Source organism: Macrotis lagotis, chromosome 3, assembly GCF_037893015.1.
Source record: "Macrotis lagotis isolate mMagLag1 chromosome 3, bilby.v1.9.chrom.fasta, whole genome shotgun sequence".
NCBI lineage: Eukaryota > Metazoa > Chordata > Mammalia > Peramelemorphia > Peramelidae > Macrotis > Macrotis lagotis.
In genome coordinates this window covers 22,613,946-22,641,210 of record NC_133660.1, presented here as the reverse complement: position 1 = coordinate 22,641,210, position 27,265 = coordinate 22,613,946, and the positions used below count along the sequence as shown (strand labels likewise).

Below are 27,265 nucleotides of genomic sequence, written 5' to 3'. Positions count from 1 at the left end.
TTGTTTAGGGTTGCACATCTAGCAAGTCTGAGGCTGAATTTGTACTTAGGTCTTTCTGATCTTTCTTTAATGCCTGCAACATTGATTCTTCCCATCTATCATAATCTTTATCTATTTTCTTGGTGCAAGATGGAACTTCACATTTCCAGTTCTTCCTTTGAAAACTTTATATGCACATTTATCCAGTGGGGAATGGGTCTTGGCTTTATATATTTGTCTAATATTGTGTTTACTATATTTGTCAATTCCCTATATATTCTGGACATCATAGCTCTTTCTCAGTAATGTTTCATGCAAAGTTTTTTTCCTAGTCAACAGCTTTTTTATTATCCTAGATGCATTGATTTTGACAATGCAAAAGATTTTCATTTGCATGTAATCAGTCTTATCTTTTTATGATTTTCTTCCTTATCTGATTAAGTCCTGTACCAGGTCTGGTTCTCTCCTTTCAGATAATACTTTTTATTTTGCCCCTAATTTCTTTTTTCCTTAATATTGATGTTACATTGATACTCTTTAATACCACTATCACTTTCAAGTTTTTTTTATGTATTTAAGACAATGGGGTTAAGTAATTTGCCCAGGGTCACACAACTAAGCAATTATTAGGTGTCTGAGGCTGGATTTGAACTCAAGTCCTCCTGTGCCACCTATCCACAGGCCATTGAGGGCCTGTGCTCTATCCACTGTGCCACCTAGCTGCCCCCCTCCACCATCACTTTTAATAATCTTCCATATCCTAACCTTCAAGGCAAGTATAATTATACTTCATAACAGTTACAGTTGCTTTATAAGCAATATAGTTAAGCAAAATATGTCAACTCGTTGACCTTGCCTAACTATTTGGAGCAGTGAAAAGAGCATTGGATTTTAGAGTCCAAGGACTTGAGCATAATCCACTTTAGCAGGCAGTCTCTCTCTTTCCTCATCTATATAATTAGATGATTGAACTCAAAGACCTAAATGCCCTTCCAGCCCTAAATCTGTGGTCTTCCCTACTCAGAGAGAAGAAAATCATTTTTACCCTCAGTTCTCTAAAGCTGGCTTGATTGATAGATAAATGTATTGATGTATTGATCTGAATTTCATCTGATGTTTTTTATAATATTTAAAAATGAGCCTGATGAAATATTCTCCATCTAGATGCTACACATGAGACAAGAAAATTCCCCCTCCTTTTGTTTGGCATCTGCGGCAGTGATGGAAGCCCCTCCTTCCACTCCCTTTGCCTGGACAGGCCAGCATTCTTAGCAGAGACCCAACAAAAATTGTTCCTCATTGCCCAGAGTGGGGCAGATGTGGTGTATGTATGTGGGGGGGCGGGGGATAATATTATTCCTAGAGATCTGATTTACCCCAGATGTCACTGAACCAAGAGGAAGAAAAGCCCCAGTCTGCCAGGGCACGTACTTATACTAAGTATTTTTGTAAAGAGGAAATTTGCAGAATTTCTCAGCCTCTGATCTGACCCATAAATCAGTATTTTTAGGAGGTAAAAAGAGGTTCCAGGCATAATTTGCATTCATCTTCTATGTCATAACAAACTAGCTTTTGCTTAATGAGAAACAGTCCTGAATGTGACATGTACCAAGTCAAACTTGGGTGCTAGGTTGAGGTGCTGAAACCGAGGCCACCTCCAGTGATTCCCTATTCCTCATCCATCCTTTTGCCTTCTCTTTTTGTTTCTTAGTCCCCTGGGAGGATCTAAAGCCTATTCTTTGAAGAAGGAAGAAAACCAAGTATTTATTAAACCCCTATGATGTCCCAGGAGTTATGATATGCACTTTACAAATCTTATCTCATTTTGTCTTCACCCAATCTCATTTTATAGTTGAAAAAGATGAAGCAGACAGAGAATAAATGACTTTCCCAGGACCACCCAACTAATATGTATCAGAGGCTGGATTTGAACTCAGGTCCTCCTGATTCTAGGTTCAGTGCTCTAAGACATTTGAATGGCTTTTTCTCCTGAAACTCAGCACAAAATCTGTGACAGGCATCAATAATAAAGAACTAGCATACCAACCACATGTCTGATAGAATATTGGGTTCAATTCAGTTGGGTTCTTGGGTCCACTTCTACACTATCTTGTTGAAAGGACATTTATAAAGTTGAGAGTATTTAGAACCCAATATCCAATATGGTGGAGGTCTCTAGTTTAGGCCAAATGAGGAGCAGTTGAAGAAATCCAGACTAATCAACCTGGAGATAAGACTTAGGGACAGTTAGCTATTCTCAATTATTTGAATGGCTGTAATTTGGAGGCGAAATTATTGGGTTCTCTTCTTCCTTCTGGAGGAGTAGAAGGGAGTTTCAAATACCAAATGTTGGCTTGATGTCTGGAAAAGATTCTCAACAGTAAGAGCCACCCTAAGGTGGAATGGCCTGCCTTAAGAAATAGTGCCTCTCCCCTCATTGATTATCCTCACATCAACTTCCTAGACACCTGATGGGTAAAGAAAGGACTGGGCTAGAGCACTTCAGTTATGGGTTAGATCCAATGATCCCACTCTGAGAATCTGTGGTTTATACAACAGAGACATTTGGAAATCTATCTTCTCTTTAAAGAAGAAACAAACTGTTTGCTGGAGACTCATTTGTCCTAAGAGAAAGGGAATGAGAATTTAGGCCTCTTGACATTTGTAGATCATAGGCTACTCCTCCAGGCTACAAGCAGCTTCTTCAAGAATGTTCTAAGTTGGGAGAGATGAAGCAGTTCCATGTCACAGAAGAAAGATCACTAGATATCAGTAAGACTTGAGTTCAAATCCAACCTTAGACCCTAGGTTATTCACTTAATTTCTGCATCAGTTTCCTCATTTGTAAAATGGAGATATTAAACCCATCTACCTCCTAGGGTTGTTTAGAGGATTAAATAAGATAATAATTTGCAAACATTAAAGCTCTACATAAATGCTAGCTGTATCACCATCATCACCATCATTATAGATTTCCTGGTCTTAAAATCAGAGGAGCTAGGTTGGAGTCCCATTACTTACTAGCTGTGGAACTTTGGACACATCACTTCCCTTTTCAGAACCTCAGTTACCTAACCTTGAAAATGGGAGAAATAATACAGGACCTGACTTTTAGAATCATTGAATTTTAGAGCAGGAAGAATCTGAGGATAGTTAATGTAATCCATACCTGGAGAGGAATGAACACACACACAAACAATCTCTAACAAATGGTGATTTATGCTCTAATTGATTGCCCCTAGTGGTGAGAACCTCATTGCCTGTTGAGGTGTTTAACTTTGAGAAATTTGTTAGAATGTTTATTTTTTATTATTTTCATTAGTTATTTTAGTTTTTATTAGATATTAGTTTTTAATTATTAGTTTTTGATTAATTGTTTTAAACATCAAGCCAGATCCACTCCACTGCAGCTTCTCCTGTTTCTCTTAATTCTTCTAACTAGAATGAAAAAGAAAAATTCACAGGACAAATTAACTACAAATGATGCTTTTGCAGAGCTGAAGGGCTCCTGGGGGCCATTGGGTCCAAACCTTCATTTTATAGATGTGGAAACAGGAATAGAGCATTTGACTTTTCAAAGGTCATAGAGCTAGCAAATGTTTGAGGTGAATTTGAACCCGGGTCTTCCTGGGTTGACTCCAAGTCAAACATTCTCTCCATTAGAATAAAATTGTAATTCATCAGCAATTGAAAGAGTGACAATTAATTCATGGACCCTTCCAAGCATCTAGGAATTTGTGTCTTCTTAAAAAATGATTTATTGGGATGGTCAGGTGGTGCAGTGGATAGAGCACAGACTTGGAGTCAGGAGTACCTGGGTTCAAATGCGGCCTCAGACACTTAATTACCTAGCTGTGTGGCCTTGGGCAAGTCACTTAACCCCATTGCCTTGCAAAAAAACCCTAAAAAAATGATTTATTTAAATGATCCCTCCCTCATTTCCTGTAACTTCATATAGAATTGAATTTATTGTTCATACTTGAGTGTTTGATTGTATCTGTGGTCACCTTCAGGGTTCCAATGGAACCATACCTTTCCTTCATGAGTAAAAACTGATAACAGAGAATGGTGGAAAGAACACTGGCTTTAGAGGTCAAGGGACCTGAGTTCAAATAATGTCTCTTTATTCTCGACCATGCTATTTAACTCCTCTGGGCCTCAGTTTCCTTATCTGTAAAATAAAGACATTGAACTAAATAACTTAGTTTTAGAGAGAAGAATTAAGAGAAAAAGGAGAAGCTACAGTGGAGTGGATCTGACTTGTTTAAAACAAACGAATTAACTAATCAAAAGCTGATGACAAAAACTAATATGGTGTAGAAAGGATAGAGCTATGAAGTTAGAGTCAGGAAAGATCTCAGTTTAAATCCAGCCTCAGGTGCTTTAGCTGTGGGATCCTTGACAAGTCACTTTTCCCTCTTTGCCTCAGTTTCCTCATCTGCAAAATGAGGGAGTTGAACTCTAAAGGCCCCTGTCTCAGATCAAATATAATATCTATTGTCTCTGAGAATGAGAGATTCCCTGAAGTGGAACAAGCCTTTTTGGGGAGGTGGGAGCCAGGAGATTACTTTGGGGAGTCAGGGAGAGGGAATCTTTGCCCTAGTTTGGGCTGGACTAACTCACTTCTAAAAAAAATTTATTTATTTAAGGCAATGGGGTTAAGTGACTTGCCCAAGGTCATACAGCTAGGTAAGTATTAAGTGTCTGAGGTCAGATTTGAACTCAGGTCATCCTTTCTCCAGGACTAGTGCTCTATCCACTGTGCCACCTAACTGCCCCAACTAACTCACTTTTGAGGTCCTTGCCAGTTCCATCAGTCTACGATTTCATCATTTGTTTTTCTTTATCTTTTGATTCATAGTTTTCTCTGTTCTTTGCCCCCCCACTTCTCATGCCATGAGAAATTCTTTATGTATGTGCTATTTTTAATCCCAGTGAAAAGCAATCAAATGACCCATCTCTTAACAAAATAGTTGGGCCAGTTGGATCAGCCTAGCAACCTTCCCCTTGACAGATGTAATCATTTGGTTCAACTAGACCGGGAGGCTCCTTCTCCTTTTCTCCCCAGGGAAAATGAGAGACATTGATTTGAAAAAAGACATGTCATCTCTTTTCAGGGGAACACAGGTGTCTTGGGTGACTACATGTTTTCATCAGTATTTCATTATCACTATATTACCCAGTGTCTGGTATAGAGTAAACACTAAGGAAATGCTAATTGACTGACTAAATAATCTTTTTCTTATTTTTTCTACTGGAACCCAACACAGAAGTGAACACCCCCTTGCCCAACTATACTGCCATTCCATAATGGAACACCATCATTTCGACCAATGCCTCATGATCCTGAACAGCCCAGTAAGTATCTAACTTGTAGTTGCATGATTAAAAGAAAATACTTGGTTGTTGGAGTCTTATTTTTAGAATTTGGAATGATTCCCAGCATCATAAATTCTTAAGCAGACTTTTTTTCCCTTTTTGGGTAAGGAAGGAAGGAAGGAAAATCCAAACTATTTGAAAGTTTCCCAATGTGGCTGACTTCTGGGTGCTCCTAAACCTGTCTTAACAGGGGCCTATGACAGAAGATGAAATGATGGTCTGATCATCTAATGTGGTGGCCACCTCCAATGAAGCAGAGATGGGCTTGGTGGTGGTGACTCCTACCTTGGAATCCTGGATCCTCTGGAATGCACTTAGCTGCCCCCAGCTTTGCTTTTGGCAGCTGGCTGCCCATTGAACTGTTCATTCCTTTCTAGACAAGGATGTTGTCTTGAAAAATAAAACCAATACAACTCCTACCCATTAAAAGGCTTTATCCCTTTTTTTGGTTATAGATTGAAGTTAATAACTAAAGAAAAGGGAACAGGAGAATTTGTTGTCATTTTAGTAAAAGAAGAGAAGGCACGGCATAGTAGAAGATAATTAACCTCACAGCCAGGAAGACCTTGGTTCAAGTCTCCCTTTTGACCTAACACATGCCAGCTGGGTAACCTTGGGCTAGACACTAAATCTCTTAGTGTCTTGGGTGACTATCTAAGAGAAGACTCATACAGAGAAGTGGAGACCTACATTGGTGGAGGGAGTTTTCTGATTGGGGATCTCCCTTGGTCAATGAAATCACAGATCCAATGTCTATTCCTGTCCTAAGAAAAAAGCATAGGGAGATTCCATCCTTTCCCTCCACCCATTCCCATATGCTTCCTCCTTAAATGGATCATGTCTATAGAGGTAGTAAACTGCCTCGGAAAGAATTTGAGGGCCTCAATTCAAATCCTTATTTCCTGTGTGATATGGGGCCAGTCACAAGTTACCTGGACCTCCTCTTTTACAATCAGAGGGTTCTTCATAATCTGGGGGAGGAGTCCCCTTCCATGTGTAAATCTTTTATCCTATGACTTTATGTTGCAAAACAAATTGCCCCCCCCCCAAAAAAAAACCTCCATTATGGCACTAGAAGAAGCCTAGCATGACCTCTATTCTGATAGTCTCTCTCCAGCCCTCACAGGGCTCCCACCATAGTACCAGCAACTTGGTTCTGTGAGAATATTTCAGTCTGTGTTGGACATAGGGGACAGAGAGGAAGAGCCAAAAGTAGGAGTACTCTGCCCACTGATGGTCTGTTTATTTCGATGCAGCAATTACCATGGTGCCCAGTATCTAGTAGCTACTTCATGAATACCCGTTGATTGATTAGTTATTGCTCACAAAAATAAAAGTGGTCATTTTCCTGAAATTTTTGGTTTTTAACCTAGAATTTCAATTTCTGTCATTTGTTAATAACACCTCATTTCTCCAAAATCTGTGGTATTCTACCCTAATAAAGATGATCAGAGTGTATCTGGGGGAAAAAAGTGAGTCAGTTCCCCCAAGAAAAGGCTAGACTGTGTGCCCTCAGGATTATCAAAAACAATTAGAGGATGACACAGTGCATTAGATAAGAGAGCCTCACCCGGTCATACAGAGTGGGCTGCAATCTGGATTAATAATGGCAGTGCCAGCAGAAGTGAGATCACAGATCCAACAGAGGCAAATTTTTGTTCAGTGTGAACTCATATAGCAAAATCCCTCTGCCAGTGGATTTAAGCAGGATCACACACACCCACACCTAGAGGGAGAGAGAGAGAGAGAGGGAGGGAGGGAGGGGGAGAGAGAGAGAGAGAGAGAGAGAGAGAGAGAGAGAGAGAGAGAGAGAGAGAGAGACAGAGACAGAGACAGAGACAGAGACAGAGACAGAGAGACAGACAGAGAGACAGACAGAGAGACAGAGAGGATAGATGTGGAGAGGGAGAAGAATGATTTAGTGGTTAGAGAGATAGGTAGATACATTGCTACCCAGATAGAGACATAGATACACAGGATTTAGAATGAGAGAGCATTTGCTTATATATGCCAGGGACTTTGCTACATGTCGGAGTACAAATACAAGCCAGTAAGACAATGTTTGTTTCCAAGAATCTTACAATTCTAATGGAAGAAGACAGCCCATAAGGATGGGTAATAGAATGGGGGAAGCAAGAAGACGAGAGATTAAGAGTGAGATGAAACCATAGCTGAGGTCTTTCCTAAAGTGACAAACCCAAGGAAGAAATTAGTTCAGGAGTGGGAGATCTTAGAGCAGAAACCCTAGAATGGGATGCTCCAAAAAGTGTCTCTCAATGTCTTTTTTTCTCTCTGCAGCCTAAGATTAAACCTTTAGTGATAGAAGAGTTCTAAAAGGTCAGAATTTAACCCCCTTCATTTTTCGGGGCAGGAAACTGAGAAGTTAAGTGACTGTCCAGTGTCACAGAGCTAGCAAGACAGATCTAGAACCTGAGATCTTCCTGACTCCAAATTGAGTGCCTTCTCTTCTAAAGCAAACTGTGTTGAGCCTGCTAAACTTAGCTAGACTAGGCCATGGATAAGAGATGACAGACAATAACCTATGAGACCTATACTGATAGTCTACCATTCTTTCAGATCGAATAAGACTCGAAAACTAGAGCTTACATACTACTGATACACCCCAGGATCTCCAGATGATCCTGCCTCCATGAGGCACCCCAGGGAACCATGCCACCAGTGTAGCATGTCACTGGCCTTTTTTAACCCTGAGTCTACTTTCTCTATATATGATGTGATGGAAAACTTGTTTTTTGTTTGTGTTTTTGTTTTTTGGCTTTTTGCAAGACAATGGGTTTAAAGTGACTTCCCCAAGGTCACACAACTAGGTAAATATAGCGGGTCTGAGGCCAAATTTTAATTCAGATTCTCCTGTCTCCAGGGCCAGTGTTCTATCCACTGCGCCACCTAGTGGCCTCATGGAACACTTGTTCTATAGGAAATCATGAGAAATGGGACTTCAAAATAGCTTGGAAAGACTTGTATGAATTGATGCAGAGTGAAGTGAGCAGAACCAGAATTACATTATATACACTAACAGCAACACTGGATGATGATCAACTATGATAGACTTGAACATTTAAGCAGTATAATAATCAAAGGCAATTCTAAGCGACTTGTGATAGAAAATATCATCCATTTTCAGAGAAGGAAATGAGGAGTTCAAATGTAGAACAAAGCTTGCTATCTTCAATGTTTAAAAGTTGTCTTATGTGGTTTGTCTCTTATTCTCTCTAATTTTTTCTTCCTTTGAATTTGACTCTTTAACAAACATGATTGATATGAATCTATATTTAACAAGGTTATACATGTATAGCTTGGGTTGGGAGGGGAGGGAGAGAGAGAGAAAAATGTAAAACTCAAAGAAAACCCCTTAAAACTAAAAAAAATTGTTGAAAATTGCCATATAAAGTAGTTAGAAATATAAATAAGATAATTTTTTAAAAGAATTGGTGGAATGTGTCCTTAAATATGCCAGGTTATTCTCATGAAAAGTGGTAACCTCCCCAAGGTAAAAATGAGAGGTGACTATGGAAATCAGAGGTAGAGAATATACAGAAGTTAGAGAAAGTATACGGAATGGTCAGACTCCACTAGTTCATTTCAAAATAGCTCCAGAATAGTGTTCCATCAATAGGGAAAGTCATCCAATAGTTCATACACGAAATAAACAGTTGTCTCCATCTGTCCTCTTGGACTCAGAAGATGGGGGCATTTGGGGCTGCAGTTTTGTCTTGGCACATTCTCCTTTTCCTTTCCATTTCCCTTTTCTTTTTGTCCCATGGTAGTTCCTCAAAAAATACTCATTAGCTGACTGGATAATAACTATTAATGTTTCTTCTCTATTACTCCAGGTCATGTCTTAACACTGTGTTTCTCTTTGTTAAGGGCAACCAGATTCTCAGTGGACTGTCCATTGATGAATATAAGGCTACACTGAAAATGATCAAGCAGGCAATTTTAGCCACTGACTTGGCATTGTACATCAAGTAAGTGAAAAGAGCCTTCCTTGGGATTAATGGCAAGTCTTTGGAATTAAGTAAAATTGTTTAGAACTTCATCTCGGGCCCTTTTTGAACAAAGCAGAGAATCTAGAAGAGGTATTTAACAAGACACGGATTATTTCTAATATAGAATTAGGATATTCCCAATATAGGAAAATAATAAAACTTCTTTCCTTGGAAACTAAAAATGACAATATATGCCTCATGCAATTTAGATTGTATCTGTCATGAGAGGCAATGTGACTTAAGACCTAAAGACCTCTGGCCTAAACTGACTGTACAAATCTGGACACTTGGGCAGCTTCCTAAGACTACAAGTTATAGAGATGCTTCCCTTCAGTGGTAAAGGAAATGTCCTCTTCTGGGATTTCCTTATTCCCATGAATTACCACTCTAAATCGTAATGCAGTCACCATCCCTATCCATTCAGTTCTAAGCATAAAGAAAATTGTCAATTTCTCTCTTTTGTGTATAAGAAAAAGAGCCCCAGATTTGGAATCAGTGACTTAGACTCAGAAAATATTTCTCCAAATCTGATGATTTTAGTATCTGTTGAAACCCTCTCTCAAAACTATCTGGAATGCAGTGGCTTCTGGTCATGAGTCCTGGGAAATATTGGGAAGGACCATGGTAGAAGCTGCTAGAAAAAAAAAAATGAGGAGCTATGATGATACATGGGTTTGTCTCTCTCCCTCACACTTATCTCTGATGACTATGAAAGACAGGCACTCCAAAATCCTTTGTCTTTTAAGATATATGTTTATGTCTTTGGGAGGTGAAGGGGGTGACAAATTCTAATGACTTTTTAGTTTATATAATTTCCTGAGAATTTGTTGCTCAGTCATTTTTTGGGTCACATCCAACTCTTCCTGATCAAACTCATTTTGAGTTTTCTTGGCAAAGATACTGGAGTGTTTGCCATTTCCTTCTCCAGCTCACTTTCTAGATGAAAAGACTGAGACAAAAAAGGGTGAAGTGACTTGCCTAAGGTCACACAAGTGCCTGAGACTAGATTTAAACTCACGAAGATGAATCTTCTGATTCCAAGCCAAGTACTCTATCCACTTCAGCGCCACCTAACTTCCTATTATCAGAAATTGAACCTACTATCTTAGCATTTACTTCTTTGAAAATAAAAAAGGTATTTTATTCTGTTATTTCTTATAAAATAGGAAACTTCATGTAGTACATAGAGAGTAAGTTTTGAGACCAGGAAGACCTGGATTCAAGTCCTGCCGCTGGTACCAAGTGGCTGTATGACCATGAACATCACTTGCCTTCTCAGTCCAGGCAACTTTCAAGGCTATAGAGGAGGGACTATCCTACAGTAGCACAAGGAGTTTTCCCATCTCAGGATTTCCTGTGCCAAGGACATCACGGGTCCCATCTCTATCCTCTATTTCTTATGAATCAAGACATTACTTTATGGTGGTTGTCCACAGCTGCAGAAAGGAGCTGCCAAGTGTCAGACCTGAAACACATTTGTGGTTTCTCAGGAAGCATTCCTATTCATCTTACATGTTCAAGAATAGGATCTTCTGGTTAATTGAATATTTGGGCTTACTGAGAAATACCATATAGAGTATTTTTGTATTTTTTTCACTCTTTTATATGTTACAATTTTGCAGTAAAACCATACCCTCTCCTGACCCAACCACTGTCATCCACTTTGATCCTTCTCTCTTAGATTTGTAGGATTTAGAACAAAAAGACACCTTAAGGGTCATAAGGAAATGGACAGTAGAAAACATTTTACTTAATCCTTTCATTTTTACAGATAAGAAAACTGAGGATCAGGTTGCTGAAGGTATCTTATTGATGATCACACAGTCACTAAGCAACAGAATCAAGATTTGCATCTAGGGCCTCTTTCTGGTCTACCTTCTGCCTTCTGAATGATTGCTTATTCTAGCATTTAGACACATTAATAATATATATATATATTCTTAGCTGACCTTTAAATATGTATATTCTAAATTATTCATTTTGGCTCTTAATTATGTAGGGTCTTTGTTTTCACACTGGAACATGGGGGTAGAGAACAACTCTGTTCCTGGAGTCAGAGGATCTGAAATGAAATCCTGCCTCTTGACTGTAAAGTGAGGGCCATGGACAGGGCAGCCTCTGAGATCCCTTCCAGTTTCAGAGCTAAGATCCTGTAAACCCAAGCATATGACAAAGTCTGAAGGTGTTGTCTTGAATGGCTCCAGAGAGGCCTGCATGTGTTTAGAGGCCTTCTGGTCCTCTCCTGCTCTCATACATGAGCCTATGCCACAATGCAGATATTCTCCCTTGGGAAACATTCTCCTTGGAAATATTCATTTTTTCACATCCCTAGTTATTTCCCTAACTTAATATGCATACTTGATGATAAATTAATTGCTACTGGTTTCAAGAACATGGGGTTTCGGTGACCAGTTCTATTTTATTAAATTGTATTTTATTTTAATTTATTTTTTTATTAAATAAATCTAAGCAAAGAGGAGTATAGACTGGGAAATTGTCATGACTAATCAAATATGTTCTTTTATTTTGTAGGAGAAGAGGAGAATTTTTTGAACTTATAAGAAAGAAACAATTCAATTTTGAAGACCCCCAGCACAAGGAGTTATTTTTGTAAGTCGTTGTAAGTCATTGTAGCATTATCCCTACAATTAGTATCAGCCGTATCATATCATTAATGTGATCTCTAGTGCAGCACAGTGAGTGTAGTCCAGTCCCATTCCCTCCTCTTTAGGAAAGGAAATACGGAAAATTTCCATCCAAAATTTCAGATAGACAGAGGCAGGATGGATTTCAGTTTTATGTACAATAAAACTTGCTAATGTTTAAAACTTTCCCTCAAAGGATAGTACATTTATGGGGTTGGGAAGGAGGAGAATTTGACTTGAGTTCAGCAAGCAGTGACTGAATTATCATAGTAATGTTACCATGGTCCTGATAGACAGATAGAGACCCCAAACAAAGAATCTGAAGAAGACAGGGTATCCAGGAGGAGAGGGAAATCAACTGTACCAGAGCTGCAGAGAATCAATAGGGGGAACTCATTCAAGAAGGGAGACTCTCAGATCTGAAGAGGAGAGACACATTGGCAACTCTTAAGAAGACAGTTTCAGGAGAATGATGGATGAAATCAAGAGCCAGACAGACCACAAAAGTGAAAAGTGAGGCATCTGTCTTCCAGGAACCATTCTTTGATCGAATAATCACTAATAATCAGAATGCTTCATCACTCTCTAGCTGAGTCTAGAGAAGCCAGTGCTCAGTTGACATTTAGAGCTGATAAGTGTTTTCCTTCCTTGGCAAGTAAGCACTGAGTCAGACTCCTGATCCCCCTCAAAACAATCCAGTAGCTGACAGGATCAAATGAACTGTACCCTTACTATTGCCTCACTAGCCAGGGTTATATAAAAGACTTTCTTCTTCATTATGATACTTGTAAAATACTTTGCAAACTTCAAGTGCTCCATAAAGCTAGCCATTACTTGAGTCTTTGAGTTATTATTGCCTCATAGGTCTGGCACTGGAAGGGATTTGGGAAGGCCATCGACCCCCTTTTTATAGATGAGGAAATGGAGGCCCAGAGAGGGCAATTGACTCACCTGGGATCACATAGCTAGTAAGTATCTGAGGCAGGATCCAAACCCAGGTCTTTCTAATTCCAAGGTCAGGATGCTAGTCGTTGTACTACTTAGACATCCGCATCCATCATTTTAGGGGAAGAAGAAAAGGACGAGGGAAGGGACAGACTTTTGATCCAATAGAATATGACTTTCCTGTTTGGCTACAACATTCACAACTAGTGAATGAGGCAAGATTTGAACCCAAGTCTTTTTAACTACAAGTCCAGTACCTTTATCTACTATTCTTTGCAATTCCTCTCAGGCTTAATTCTTTTGATACTGGTATTGGTCATTCAGTAAATGTTTTCTAAGCTTCTATATTTTACTAAACCCTAGTCTATTATAGGATTACTTTCTTCCAATGCTTCATCATAGTATAGACACATCTAGGTCCCAGCCAATCCAATAAGAACCACTTATATATTATCTAAGCATCACCCCAACTAATTTTAAAGAGGCTCATCCTTAGAAAGTTGGCCCCCAGGCCATAACTATCTTAATCCTCAGGAGTTCATTAGATGTCCATCAATGGAGGATATGCCTACCCTGAAGAAATCATAAATTCACAAGGAATTGAAGTAAAGAAAGACATACTGTTAGAGTTTTGCCTTCTATGGGCAAAGAGCCAACTTCTTCAATGACTCAGTAGAGTTTTTAACCATTGTGGGGGTTGAAAAATTCATTACACCATGGCCAAGCCTACCAAGAAGCTCACTAACATTGGCTAGACTAGTCATAGGAAAAAAAGTCCATAGAGGATCTTTAATTGAAATCATCAGGTCATAGCTTCAAAGTTGGAAGGGACCTCAGAAATTATTCAATCCCTCTCTTTCATTTTATAACTGAAGAAACTAAGGCTCATTTAGCATCTTCCCAAGTTGTGATTTAACAAGGGTCCCTCAGGAGGCAATTTCAGGAATTGAACCTAGGTCCTCTGACTGACTCCAGTCCCACAAAAGACCTTTCCAGTGTGATGAGGGCTTGTACTTTGCCAGCAGAGTCCTCCCTGGGCCAAGATGAGGGATCGGGGAGGACTTGAGTGAACGTCATCTTCCTCAAAGAATGGCCCAAAGGAGTTTGGTGTTTGATTGTCTTTTTGCCCTCTCTAGAGCAATGCTGATGACAGCCTGTGATCTCTCGGCGATAACCAAGCCGTGGCCTGTTCAACAGCGGGTATGTGGCACATTTGTATAAACATGATGAATTAGACAGCCATCTTAACAATATGTTCTATTTCAGAGTTGGCAGAGGTCTTTGCAGAAGATCTGGCTGGCTATTTTTAACAGTATTTACAAAGAGTCATTGGCTAGGCACCATTTTTCTCATCTTAAAATTCCTATGCCACCTAATATTAAATACCATAGGATAGCCTATATAAGGGGCAGCTTCTCCTGCCTACCATTCCAAATGTAAGAGGGAAGATCTGTTTGACTATATTTATGCCAACTGAAGGGTGATAGAGCCTCTGAAAGAATATTAAGAAACCAAAGAAAGGGGGCCTCTTACCAGCTTGGTTATTCATAGTTTATTAGAGTTCATTTGGTTAATTGGGAGAGTATACTCACAAAAGGCCAGTCATTCTGGGTAACAGCAGGACAAAATGACATGGTGAATCCCTGCACCAACCCCAGACCAAGTCAAGTATTATATAGAAGCAGAATGAAGAAGGCCTAGTGACAGAATGATCCCTGGTCATTTTCCCATGGGATAGCTGGAATTTCTTTTGCTTCTCTGTGGACACTCGGGTTATGTTCCCACTCTGGCCTATCCCAGTACAGCTTGTGAAAGCAAAGAGGCCTGTGTCTTATTGATCTTGGGTGCTTGGCATGGTTCTTCCCTCTTCTAATTGATTGGGAAAGCTCATTTACACACTATTGTGACTGCTTTGATAATAATAATAATAATTTATATAGTTAATATAGAACACACTATAAAACTCCTCTCACTTTGTTCTCCATAACAAGAATGGTATGTTTTATTATCATTCTCATTTTCTATATGAGGAAACAAAGGCAAACAGGGTTAAGTGGGGTCACAAAGTTTGCAAATACCTGGGACAAAATTTAAACTAGTATACTACTTACTCTAAAGCTAGTGCTCTCTCCACCAGACAACACTGCTTCTCTTGATAAATAGATGTCATTTTATTGCTCATTACTTTAGTTTGCATTTTACCATGTAATTGGGATATTTGAAAACTGCATGTTGAATGATTTTTTTAAAACAAATTCTAATCCAGTAAGTCTCTTGGGAATCTATTTCAGATAGCAGAACTGGTCGCTGCGGAATTTTTTGATCAAGGAGACAGAGAGCGAAAGGAGTTGAACATCGAGCCTACAGTAAGTTGCGAGGCCTCAGTTGGGTTATAGGGTCCCAAGCCTGACCTCGGGTCTGTATCCTTTGGAATTAGACCAAGAAAATTGAATTTCCATCATCATGTTCTCCTCCATTAGAATGTAAGCAACTTGGGGGCAGGGCCTTTCTGGCTTTTTGAATTTGTATCCCAGCACAGATCATTTAATAAAAGCTTTCCATTTGTTCATCATTCCTGGAGTCCCAGACCATCTTATTTGTCAGTTCTCTGTTAGATTAGACAGAATCAAAGATCAGAGCTTGATTCTTTATATGCTTGAGGCTGGCCCTCCTTAGCTAGCCCACTCAGCTTCCAACATCCCCAGTCTCAAACTATCCTTTAAATAAAGGCAAATTTGTCTTGCTTTGTTTTCAGGATCTGATGAACAGAGAGAAGAAAAATAAAATCCCAAGTATGCAAGTTGGATTCATAGATGCCATATGCTTGCAACTCTATGAGGTACATGTAGGATAGCAGAATAATTCTTGCTATCATTATTATTTAATTTTATATTATCATTTATTCAATATTATATATTATTATGCTCTCATTACTTATATTAATGCTATATATTATCATTGCTGATATTATTGTATTAACTTTGTCAAACTGTTCTTTAAGGTCAAAAAAGTGATAAACGAATTTTAATTTTATTTTTTAAATTTATTTTTTATTTAATTTAATTTTATATTTATATATAAAATGTATATATGCAATTATTTCCTTTGAGTCTCTCATTTGAACCCCTGGGCAGTGCTACAAATAACCCATCTTACAGATATGAAAATGGAGACCTGGAAAGGTTAAGTGATTCACCTTACAAGCAGGAATAAGAAGCAGGATTCAAACTCAGATCTTCTTGGCTCCAAACTCAGTACTCTCTAGGATAAACTATCCCACACATTAATAATGCTGCTCCTCAGACAGAGATTCTCAACCTATCCATTAATCTGAGGCAGCTAGGTGGCACAGTGGATAGAGTAGTGGACCTGGAGTTTGGAGTACCTGAGTTCGAATCCTACCTTAGGCACTCATTAGTTGTGTAACGTTGGTCTGCCACAGTTTCTTCATCTGTAAAATGGGAGTGCACCCATCTATTATCCTGAGGATCAGACAGAATCATATTTGTTAAGCCTGAGTTAGCATCATGTAGATTTTTAACTTCACTACTTTCTGGTCCAGATTTCTCTTCCATATACCTCAGAGAGACAGTCACCAAGTAACCAGCTGCAGTGAGGGGACCGAATATGTAGAGGGGCTTCCCATGTTGCCCTTGGACTCAGCTCTCATGTAGAGCTAATGTAGCTCTCTTCCAGCTTTTCCTCTGGAAACATAGCTATGTGTTCTTTGGATCCTATGCCCCTTCCCCTTCCATCCTCATGTTGATTGTAGGTAGGGCCTCCTCTCCAAATATCACTCAGTCATCAGTTTCAGGTACCTCATTTTAATTATTGTTCAATCTCATTCTGTATTCCATTATCCTGCATTCATGTGACTCCTGCCCTTATCACATGGCAGAACTTGATTTCATAGGAACATCCTTAATTCTTGAAAAGCCCAGTTCCTTTTGTCCTTTATTTCTTGATGGAGACTAGAAGTCTTTCTTATCATCTTTTTCTTCCAAGTTCCCAGACTATCATTCTTTAATCTTTAGAATGTAGTCATATATCTCACTCGGTCCAAGGGCTGGACAAAAAATCCAGCTTATTAGTTCACTGTTTCCCGTGGGCCTCCAGGAGTATTATCAGACTTTGTCCTTGGACCACCACTGATTTGAATCCAAGTTGACTTTGCACACTAGTAGCTTAACCAATTGGAACAACGTTTATTCATCAAATGAGGATCCAGTAAGATGGTGATATATGCCAAGCAATTTGAAATTCAAGTGCGTTTTGAATACTGATCATTATGATGAAGATGATGATGATGATGATGGAGATATGATTAGGATGTTGATGATGATGATGATGATGATATATCAAATCTAGGATTCATAACCAGATCTCTAATTCTGTGAGGTACAAATATCATCCACCCAATTTTACAGAAACTCAAAATGGTCAGGGGATTTTTCCCAGAGAAACCCAATATGTTAATGCAACATTCAGTGATACTCACTACATAAAAGATTTTACATGTGGCTAATTTTGAATAATTCTTAAGATGCATTTTTGAGCTTGAGTTGTCCAAGTGGGAAGTAAAAATTACTATTACATTTTCAAGTATGAGGCCTTGGATTTAAACCCCTGTTCCCAAATCCATGTAGATTTATACAACATCTCACAGCCTGTCATTCTTGTTGGCTTGGGAAGGCCATTTCTAGGACTGAGGCTACATGCTCTTTTCTATGCTTAATTCATCCAGCCATGAGATAGGCTTATTTACCTTTTAGTCCTTACTGCTTTTAATTTTGATGGTATCTATGTGTGTATGCACACATATCAACATTCATGTTGTCTATACAATATAAGTGTAAACATGCATGACTGCATACCCACACACAAATCTATTTCCCATCATTGTTAGTCAGAAGGGCTTCTTTATTAGTCAAGACTGGTGATTTCTTCCATGTAGGGACTCCTATGTAATGTAATATACACTCCCATCACATAAAAATGTACACATATATGCATACAAAAGGAGAAATTAGTAAATGCATAGAATGTGTGTCTGTATTCACGTGTGTGTTGTATATGTTCATGTGTGAGTATGAGTTCACGTGTATGTGTATGCATGTGAACACCTAGAAGACAAATGTGTCTATATTCTGAGATACTTATGCTAGCAACTCTTGGGTTAAGTGAATTACCAAAGAGGCCTCTTTGAGCTTAGCCCCGGCACCAGCCCAAATGAAACAACTTCTGACTGTGTTTTGAGAAAGATTTCTTAGCCTTATAATTCTTAATTTGCCATAAATGTCTAAAGCTTAAGGAATGAGCCAAGACCATGTGACAACTCTTTTTTTAATTGCAGATAAGGAAATTAAGACCCAAGGAGAAACATAGACATGTCCCACATGTCCCTCATCAGTTTACCCAACTACCTCACTTTAAAAGTGGGAAAACCAAAACCAAGAGGTTAAATAATTTGAGTCCTAAGACCCAATCCCTTGCTTTTTCTTGGCCAAAGACCATTTCCAACTTTGGCAATTGGTGTTTGATAACGAAGCCCGCACACAGAGAAGAGAAGGTGGCCTATGGAGTCAAATACCAAAAGGAGGTAAAGCAGAAAGGGCTTCCAACACTGGAAGAGCCTTGAGCATTCATTTGTCCCTCTTCCTCTACCATGTTACAAAGGAAGAAGGCTCAGCTAAGTAGATACTACAGAATCAGAAAGGCAGTAAGGAGCAGAGAGAAGTCCTCCTCCCTCTTTCTCAGCCTTCATTCTGCTGCCTTACTACCAAGTTCCCCACCAGAAGTGTAGTCAAAGAGCACCCCAACGTTCTCAATCTCCCTCCTCACAATTCTCTCAGTTCTTTGGCACCCAACTCTAATCCAAATGGTTTACTCCATAGCTCCCCCTGGTGGATATGTTTGTACCTCTTCCCTTCCTTATCTTCAACTTAATGACTGATAGGCAGGGCCCTATCCCTACCCCAAAAGTCTCCCCATGCCATAGATCAGTGAACATCATGAGAAGGTGGTATTTAATTATATGATGTTCTCATTTTACCTAATTTTTTATTCTCTGATAAAAAAAATCAGTAGAAAATTTGATAAAAGGGGGAGAATGAAGTTACTGACCATGACCATAAGGTCATAGAAGTTTGACTAAAGACAGTGGATTTTTTATAAAAATTTCATTACTAAAGAATACACAGTCATAGAAAAAGCACTGCCTTTAGAACAGGAGCCCTGCATTCAAATTCCACTTCCTAAGCCAGTCTTAACTCAGTTATTTCTTCTGATCTGATCTAACTTTGAGTGCTGGGGCTTAAGCATTTGAACCTTACCAATGACTGCAGGGTAGGGGTAGCATGACATAGTGAGTTGGGTGACTGAGTTCTAATTCTGCCTTAAAGACCTACTAATTCTTCGACAATAGACAAATCACTTTCTACCTTAAGCCCTCAATTTTCTCATCTATAAAATGGGGCAGTATTAGATGACTTCCAAGATTTCTTCTGCCTCTAAATCTGTGATCCCAAGATCAATATGCCCCCTGCCCTCTTGCATCCTGTGTCCTTCCCTGGACCCAGAAAATCTTTTTCCAAAACAGAAATGTGGATGCCCTCCAAAGCCAACCATTTCCAACTAGGGCAGAGGCTCATCCTGCCCACTTTTCATCCATCCTAACACCCTGCTGATCAGATCTATACAAGAGAAAAGGGGGTGGGGTGGGAAGACTTCACTTATGCTCAGTGCTTCTTTTTATCCAAGGGTTCCTATACTTGGTTTACTCTCTCTCTCTCTCTCTCTCTCTCTCTCTCTCTCTCTCTCTCTCTCTCTCTCTTCCTCCCTCCTCTTCATTCTTCTCCCCTCTCTGTATTTCTTTCCCTCCTTCCCCATCTCATTCTCCCTTCCTAACCTCTTCTCTTACTTGTCCTCTCCCTCTCTTTCTCTGTCTTTATACTTTTTTCTCTCTCTTCATCTCTACCTCCTTCTCTTCCCCCCTCAAATCCCACCTACAACTGCCAAAACCTCCCTCAGTTTCTACTTTCTCCCCAAATGTACCAGTATTCTAGTGAGAGGATAGTTTACTAGTTAACTAGCTCCCTGTCTAGTTTCTCCACTTCCAAATAAAGCAACATCAGCCCAGAGGTACCTAAATCTCCCCCATCCTCAAATTGGGGGCCCCGTGTTTCCCTGGGGCCTCACTGGGACCAACTGATCAATGAGCTTTCCAGAACCTAGCCTGGCTCCTTCCCAGGTAGACCCCTAGTCAACCCTACTCCATCCCTTCAACCCCCATTTAAAGCCTTTTAGTTTAGCTACTAAAAAAATCTGTTCAACTAAACCTAAAGGTCAAAAAGGATACAATTGGGTCTAGACAGATCCAAGTTATCATTTCTTTAGCAGGATATGTTTGTGTGTGTGTGTGTGTGTGTGTGTGTGTGTGTGTGTGTGCACACCTACTTATGATAGAGTCAGAGAGCCAAAGTCTGAGACAGAGATAGTGAGAGACAGAGAGATGGGCACTATTCAGTCTTTGACCTTTTGTCTAGAATCATAATTTGTAGCTTGAAGCAACCTTAGAGGATATAGAGAACTCCCATTTGACAAGTCAGGAGATGTTAAATTACTTATCTAGGGTCACACAGCTAATAAGCATCTAAGGCAGCATTTGAGAAGACCAGTTCCCCACCTAGGCTGCAGTGTGCACACTCCATGTTGTCCATATGCATCCACATAACTTATGGGGGATCCTCCTCACAAATCACTGCCTTGGGGCTGCAGCCCTGAATGCCAGACTTGAGCACCAGGGCTTTCCTCTCTGGTGGACTCTTTGCAGTTGTCTGATCTGTCCTTCTCTCCCTAGGCCCTGGCTCATGTCTCCGAGGCCTGTTTCCCCCTGCTAGATGGCTGTAGGAAGAACAGGCAGAAATGGCAGGCCCTGGCCGAGCAGCAGGAGAAGAGCCTGGTAAATGGGGAGAGCAGCCAGCCCAAGATGAACTGAGGGGCCTTTGACATACTGAGCTCGCAGAGTTTACGTTTACACAGAAGATGTCCTATTTTGTGATATGTAGTTTTCATAGACACTGTATGAGTTGGGTATCTATTTTGCCACTGCTGTATTTTTTTTTATCATTTGGTTTTATTTTTTGCACAACTTCGAAGGGCATAGTGTGACGTGTTTTTAGGAGACTGGTGTATATCGTCAGTATATGTCTTTATACCACTGAAGGGAGGTGGCCCACTTTACCCGCCGTGGCCACAGTTGGCAGCAAACTGGTCTCGATGCTCAGGTTCTGCAGAGGGAGGTCTGGGGAGGCTCTGAGAAACCTTTGGCCCTGGGCTTGTCCATCTGGGTCCCTGGTTGTTTTTGCTGTGGTTGAATGACCAGTTCTTCAAGAATGCTTGGCAGCTTCTCCCTCTTCCTCAAGGAGCCAGGATCAACAGTCTATTCCTCAGTGTTTGAGAATACAGAGGAGAGAAGGCTGTCGTCCAGGCCCGACTTTGGATACAGCTGGACTGTGGGGATTTGGGAGGCATGTTTATCCCCAATGCCTTTGCAGATCACCATCAAGTCTTGGCTCAGCAGCTTTCAAATTCTAGATTATTGGGAAGGGGGTGACATACTATGTAATTTATAGTGAAGGAAAGCCTAGGAGACACTCATTATAATCATAGTTTTAGAGCTGGATAGAATCTTCCAACCCTCATCCAACCCTCTTATTTTAAAGACATTGGACCCCAAAATTAAGTGACTTGTCCAAGTCACAAGTACTCACAAGTAGTCACACATCAGAGGCAAGATTTGAACCTAGATCCACAATTCTAGAGAATGAAGAGACCTAAGAAACCTCCTATTCCTACTCTCCTATTTACAGACAAGGTAAGTGGTGCCCAAGGAGTCTAAGAAGTGATATTCACAAGGTCTCTGGGGCAGTAAGCATCAGAAGAGGAATTAAAACTGAGTCCATAGAACCAGAATTAGAAGGGACCATAGAAGGCATTGAGTACAGTCAATTCTTTCATTTTATAGAGAAGGAAATTGAGTTATGGAGTTGGTAAATTACCTGGGGTCACATTGCTGGTAGGTTTTTTTGATGAGAAAAATTGCATCATAGATGTCTGAGAGAGAAGGAATCTTTTTATAAACTTCAGGAAGTCCCCTTCTTCCATTAGGGACTGCAAAATCACCTTCCTCTTTAAAAAAAAAAACTATTCTTTCAGCTTGTATCTCAAAAAATTAAATTTCAGTAACAAGTCTCAAAATGAAAGAGTGAATTCAAATTAATAGGAATCCAACATTGACCTGAGTGAAGGGTAACCATGGGGAGAGTAGAAAGGTAACCATTCCTTCTCCTTCTCATCCCTTTAGAATAGAGTCCTAGGAGGTTGCTTTAAGATGGGACTTTCATCATTAATGCAGCTACGAAAATACAGCAGTCCTTGAACTTTGATCATATGGAAAGGTCATCACAGTCTTCTTTTGCTACCCCTATCATGATGCTATTAGGGGTCAAAGGGAAATGGCAGAAGGGTCTATTTGAGTTCCCAGCCCTAAACAGAAGCTTGAGCCATATGGAAGCAAGTCCTTCAGGCCATGGGATTAGAGGGTGTGGAAGGATTTTTCTAGGGGCTTGAATTGTCTGGGCCAAATCCTGTCCTCCCGACATCACTATATTTTTCATTCTTCTTCAGACTATATGACTTGGCTGCCATCCTTCTCCCACAATACTTTGCATGTATAAATAAACCTCCTTGTTAGAATCATAGGCAGTATGCCTTTGACATCCCCTCAATGAGCTTATGTGCTCAAAGGAAAGTAGGCATGCAGAATGACAGAAAGGAGGCCTGGAGTTTCCCAACCAACCATTTCATTGGGTTTGCTCATAGTTCCCATCACACAACCATCTGCAGGACTCTATCTGACTTCCCATCTGGCTCTTGGCAGCCCACCTTGCCACACCAGCATCATAACAATGTGGTACACAGAGCTTATTTCCTAAAAAGCACACATTGTTTTCTCCTTGTGACTATTTCACATAGGTGTTTTCATAGAGTTTAGGATGGAATTTAATTTTTAAATACTGTGATCTTATGCATACCATAAGCTTATGCAGAAGCAATATATGGATACACTTTCTCATGATTTTGACAATAGTTAATGTTTCTGTGGGTAACTCTTGAATAATCATAGTTGGTTCTGTGACAGAGTATAAAATACTCTGATAAGCTTCCAGCAGCTCATCAGTGCACTTGGTGGAGTACTGTGAGTTTTTGTTTTATCTTTATGACATTTTGTAAAGATAAGATTGGACCCTTTCCCCTTAATGACAAAACTTGTAAATGATTTAGATTACCACTCAGAGTTAGATCTATAGGTCTGCTAATTCATCTCTCCAGAAGTGTGCATCATCACTGACACTTTATATCTATGTGACCTTTGATGCTGAACTTCAGTTTCCACCTCTATAAAATGAGAGAGTTGTATGAGATGGGCTCAGACATCTCTTCAATGATCCCATGATCTTCAAAAGAAGCCATGGTATATAGCTATACTAGGGTATAGCTTCAGAAACTGCATCCATATCCAAGTCTATCACTTGAACTATTGCCATTTTCCATTGGTTTAGACCCTTCTCACTAAACAAGATTTCTAAGAATCTATTGTTGGTGGAATGAAGACAAATTTATCTTGAATTTGGATACTAATTCCATTTTGCCTCCTTTGAATTCCAGAGGTTAGGAGATACTTTTCCTAGTGGATGGTTATTCACTGGAGATGCAGAAGTTGAAAGTCTTCCCCTCCTTTCCACTGAAGTAGTTTATGAGCAGCAAATTTTGAAGTGAACAAGCTTAATTGTTATTCAAAAGAGGAACTATCTAGTTGGGCTATTTATTGTCCTAGAATTAAAGCTAGAAGGGATCTAAGAGATTATTCAGTCCAACCCCTCACTTTACAGAAAAGGAAGCTAAAACCCAGAAATTAAGGAACTTATACAGCTAATGTGTGTCTGAGGTAGAATTTTAACCCCAGTCTTATTGATTCTGTGACCAGCAGTTTTTACTCCCTCCATCATACTTCATTATGTTAAGGAGCTCGGATTTCCCCAATGAAGACAAACCCAGTTCTAAAGCAAAATTCAACTGGTTTATAATTGAGGGGATATCAGAAGTCAAAATTCACCCCACCCCCACCCCTTGCAGCCAACTTTGCATTCATTATCTTAGTTGCTGAACCCTTGAACAATGTTATCAGCAGAGCCATGCAATCTATGAGACTGGGCACAAATGATGATGTTTTAGATGCTAACTCAAATGGGCATTTTCTCTTCCCAATGAAGACAGCAAAGTTCCTTTTTGTTTTTTCCTACTTTGATTCTTAAAGCTCTGCTATTTCATCATCATGTGTGCTCCAGCTACCCCTGTGGGCCACAACCTCTCCTGCCTTCTCAACATCCACAATTCCTGACCAGGTTTTCTCTTGCACCTTCTATAGAGCCTTGACCTCAATGTTTTCCCTAAATAAATGAAATAAAGCACACATTTTAAATAGTTTTGGCTATGTGGTAGCAAGAAAAGATGCAAAAACTAAGTATAATGTTGCCATTATTATCTGGTAAAGTGGCCTGACTCTTTCCATAAGATTTTTTCATAGAACTTTAGTATTTTTATAGAATTGGTATTTTCCTTCTTGTAGGGATTTGTGAAATCACTGAATCACTCTGCATGAGGGAACTACTGAACTTGTAAATGGAGCTAGGGATGCTTGGAAGGGGCAGCTGCCATATTCTCCCTCAAAATTGTCAGTGTCAGCAAATGAATATAGGACATTGGTCCAATGCAACCTTTCTTATATTCTTGTGAATTTCCCAGTCTTTGCAAAGGCCAGAATACTTTCCCCATATTTTGCTTGTTAATATTTAGCAAGGATGAGACTTTTTGAAACTCAAAATTAATGATGTTGTGGCCACTACCATTGATCTCCCCTTTGAAATGAAACAAAGAAAAGTACAGAGAATATAAAAATACTGAACAAGGGTGGGGGTGATTGGGAAAGAGAGTAGGATATTGCCATAATTATATGCTATCTGCTCCACTGCTCACTTGAATTGTGTAATGTAGGAGCTGGAGGGCTTAGATTTGTCTTTGTTCACAGCTCAATGCTTTTCACCAGATTTAATTTCTCCACCTTTAACAACACTCTCTTTCTGTTAGATCTTGCTGTTGATATATGAACTACTGTAATATTTGCCAGCAATGCTATGGTTGTTTTTTTTCCTGGATGGTTGAAATAGGATGCTGAAGCAATGGGCTGACCACCCTCTTCAGCAATTGATCAAGTGCTCTGAATGGGTACCAAGAAAGGAGGGAGAGAGGGAGGGAGAGAGGGAAGGAGGGAGGGAGCACTTTCTGGTGGACAAAAGACCCCTCTGGAGACTTAGCTGTTCCTAACTTTGGTGACTTTCAGTGGAATCTAGGACAGATAATGTTCTCTCTATTTCCCACACCTGCTCCGAATCATTTATTAATCATGTGCTATGAGGTTTCATGAGACCTTTCTTGATATAGAATTTAGGACAATCTGGAAATGGGACACTGAGTCATCATCCTCATCATCCTCTGGAGTCAGGGAGACCTGTCCAGTATCCCACTACCCAGAGTTGTTTGTTTTTTCCCCCTTTGCAAACTAGATTGTGGCTCTTTGGAGCCATAAATTTTGGCTTGTATTAAATAAGCACCTTCCCAGACCCCTTTTGCTCTGCCATATAGAGAAGGAAGAAAGCATTGAGCTCACCTTCCCCCTCCCTACACCTACCAAAAGCCTGTGTATACATGTTTTAATGAATGTAGCTGAAAGTGTAAATACTTTTTAAAAATAAATTACATAATAGTTTAATTTTTTAAAATCACAATGAACCATCACTAGCCACTGTTAGTATTTCTTTGTATTCTTATACTTTTTCAAAGTATTGGAACAAATATATAGTTTCTGGACACTATTTTTGTACTAGGATGGGGGGGTACTGTGTATATTATGTTTAACTTTCAAGTGGTTTGAAAGGTTTTTTTGAATGTCAATGTCCTTTTCCCACCTTCTCTCTCATCCCCCTATTCCCTGTTTCAGACAATCCTCTTACATGATAGACTTAATGGTAAAGACCAGTTGACTTGGACTGTACTCCAACCTACTGGTGAAAGAAAAAATCCCTAGAGAAATTTTCCACAGGAGTCCAGATTGTTCACTTGCCACTTACCTCTTAATTGTATCTTTTGTACTGTTTTTCATTCTTTGAAAAATAAAAAAGGATGAAGAACAAGTAAAATTTTGCTCATGTGTGATCCTTATGACTGTTGGAATGGACTTGACAATGGGAAAGGGTCATTGGCCTTCTCTCCCTCAAAGAACATCTGATGGTCAAGGATACTAGCATTATTGTCATCAAACATCCAAAGTTTTCAAACCAGAAAGAGCTTGAGTAATCATCAAGTCCAAAGAAGCCATTTCATTTATGTTGAGTCCCGTTTCCAGACTCCCTCAATCTTTCCCAGGTAAACATTGGAGGGGCAGGAGACAAGGAAGACAAGTTTCTCCCTATACACCAAGGTCTCCAAGGTCTCTGTTTATTGAACCAAATACCAGTGCTTAAATACCTCCCTAGTATCTAATCCACTCCCACACCCTTGGCACTCAATAAGATAAGGCTCTGGTACTCAAGGAAACCAGGTGATGATAGTTTACAGTGCTCCCATACACAAGAGTCATTAATACATAGAAGACCAAGAAATTTGAACAAATTCAAGCAATGACTAGTAGTTATAATAACTGACATATAATATGTGAACATTTGAATAGAGTTTACATATATTTTCTCAACGTATCCTCACAACAACTCTATTTTACAGGAGCAGAAATTACCTAGGATCCCTCCCACAGTTATGAGACTGAGGTAAAATTTGAACTCAGCTCTTCCTTCCCCCCAAGGTCAATGTTTAACCACCTGCACGTCAGTCCCCAGAGCAGAGCCAGGATGCATTCCAAGGTCTTGTGACTCCAAACTGAGTGGTCTCCCCTTGATAGCAAGATGAACGTATAGTGATATTTCATATATTTGATGAATTTTCACTTTCAGATGGAGCCAGTATTCCTTGTCACACCAATCTCTACCCATAAGCCTTAATTAACCCCAAAATGTGTTCTAACATACTCACATATGTGTGTGCTCATTCATGATATCAGAGTCCATTCATATTAGGACAATCAAAAAAGAAACTCAAATTATAAATTCTTGGAAGATACTTCAAAAACTAGGTTTG

General features: G+C 39.6%; 1 protein-coding gene across 6 annotated transcripts in view; it reads left to right on the top strand.

Moving 5' to 3' along the window:
- The window catches only part of PDE5A (phosphodiesterase 5A), a 181,075-nt gene extending 155,145 nt beyond the window's left edge, over positions 1–25,930 (top strand). For all 6 annotated transcript variants that reach the window (XM_074228323.1, XM_074228322.1, XM_074228327.1 and 3 more), the window contains 7 exons: positions 5,250–5,337; positions 9,247–9,347; positions 11,901–11,978; positions 14,095–14,158; positions 15,250–15,324; positions 15,714–15,797; positions 20,817–25,930. In XM_074228323.1, the coding sequence (XP_074084424.1) occupies positions 5,250–5,337; positions 9,247–9,347; positions 11,901–11,978; positions 14,095–14,158; positions 15,250–15,324; positions 15,714–15,797; positions 20,817–20,954 (628 nt within the window). In that variant the 3' untranslated portion in view covers positions 20,955–25,930. The remainder of the gene's footprint in view (positions 1–5,249; positions 5,338–9,246; positions 9,348–11,900; positions 11,979–14,094; positions 14,159–15,249; positions 15,325–15,713; positions 15,798–20,816) is intronic.
- Positions 25,931–27,265: the final 1,335 nt, after the last annotated feature.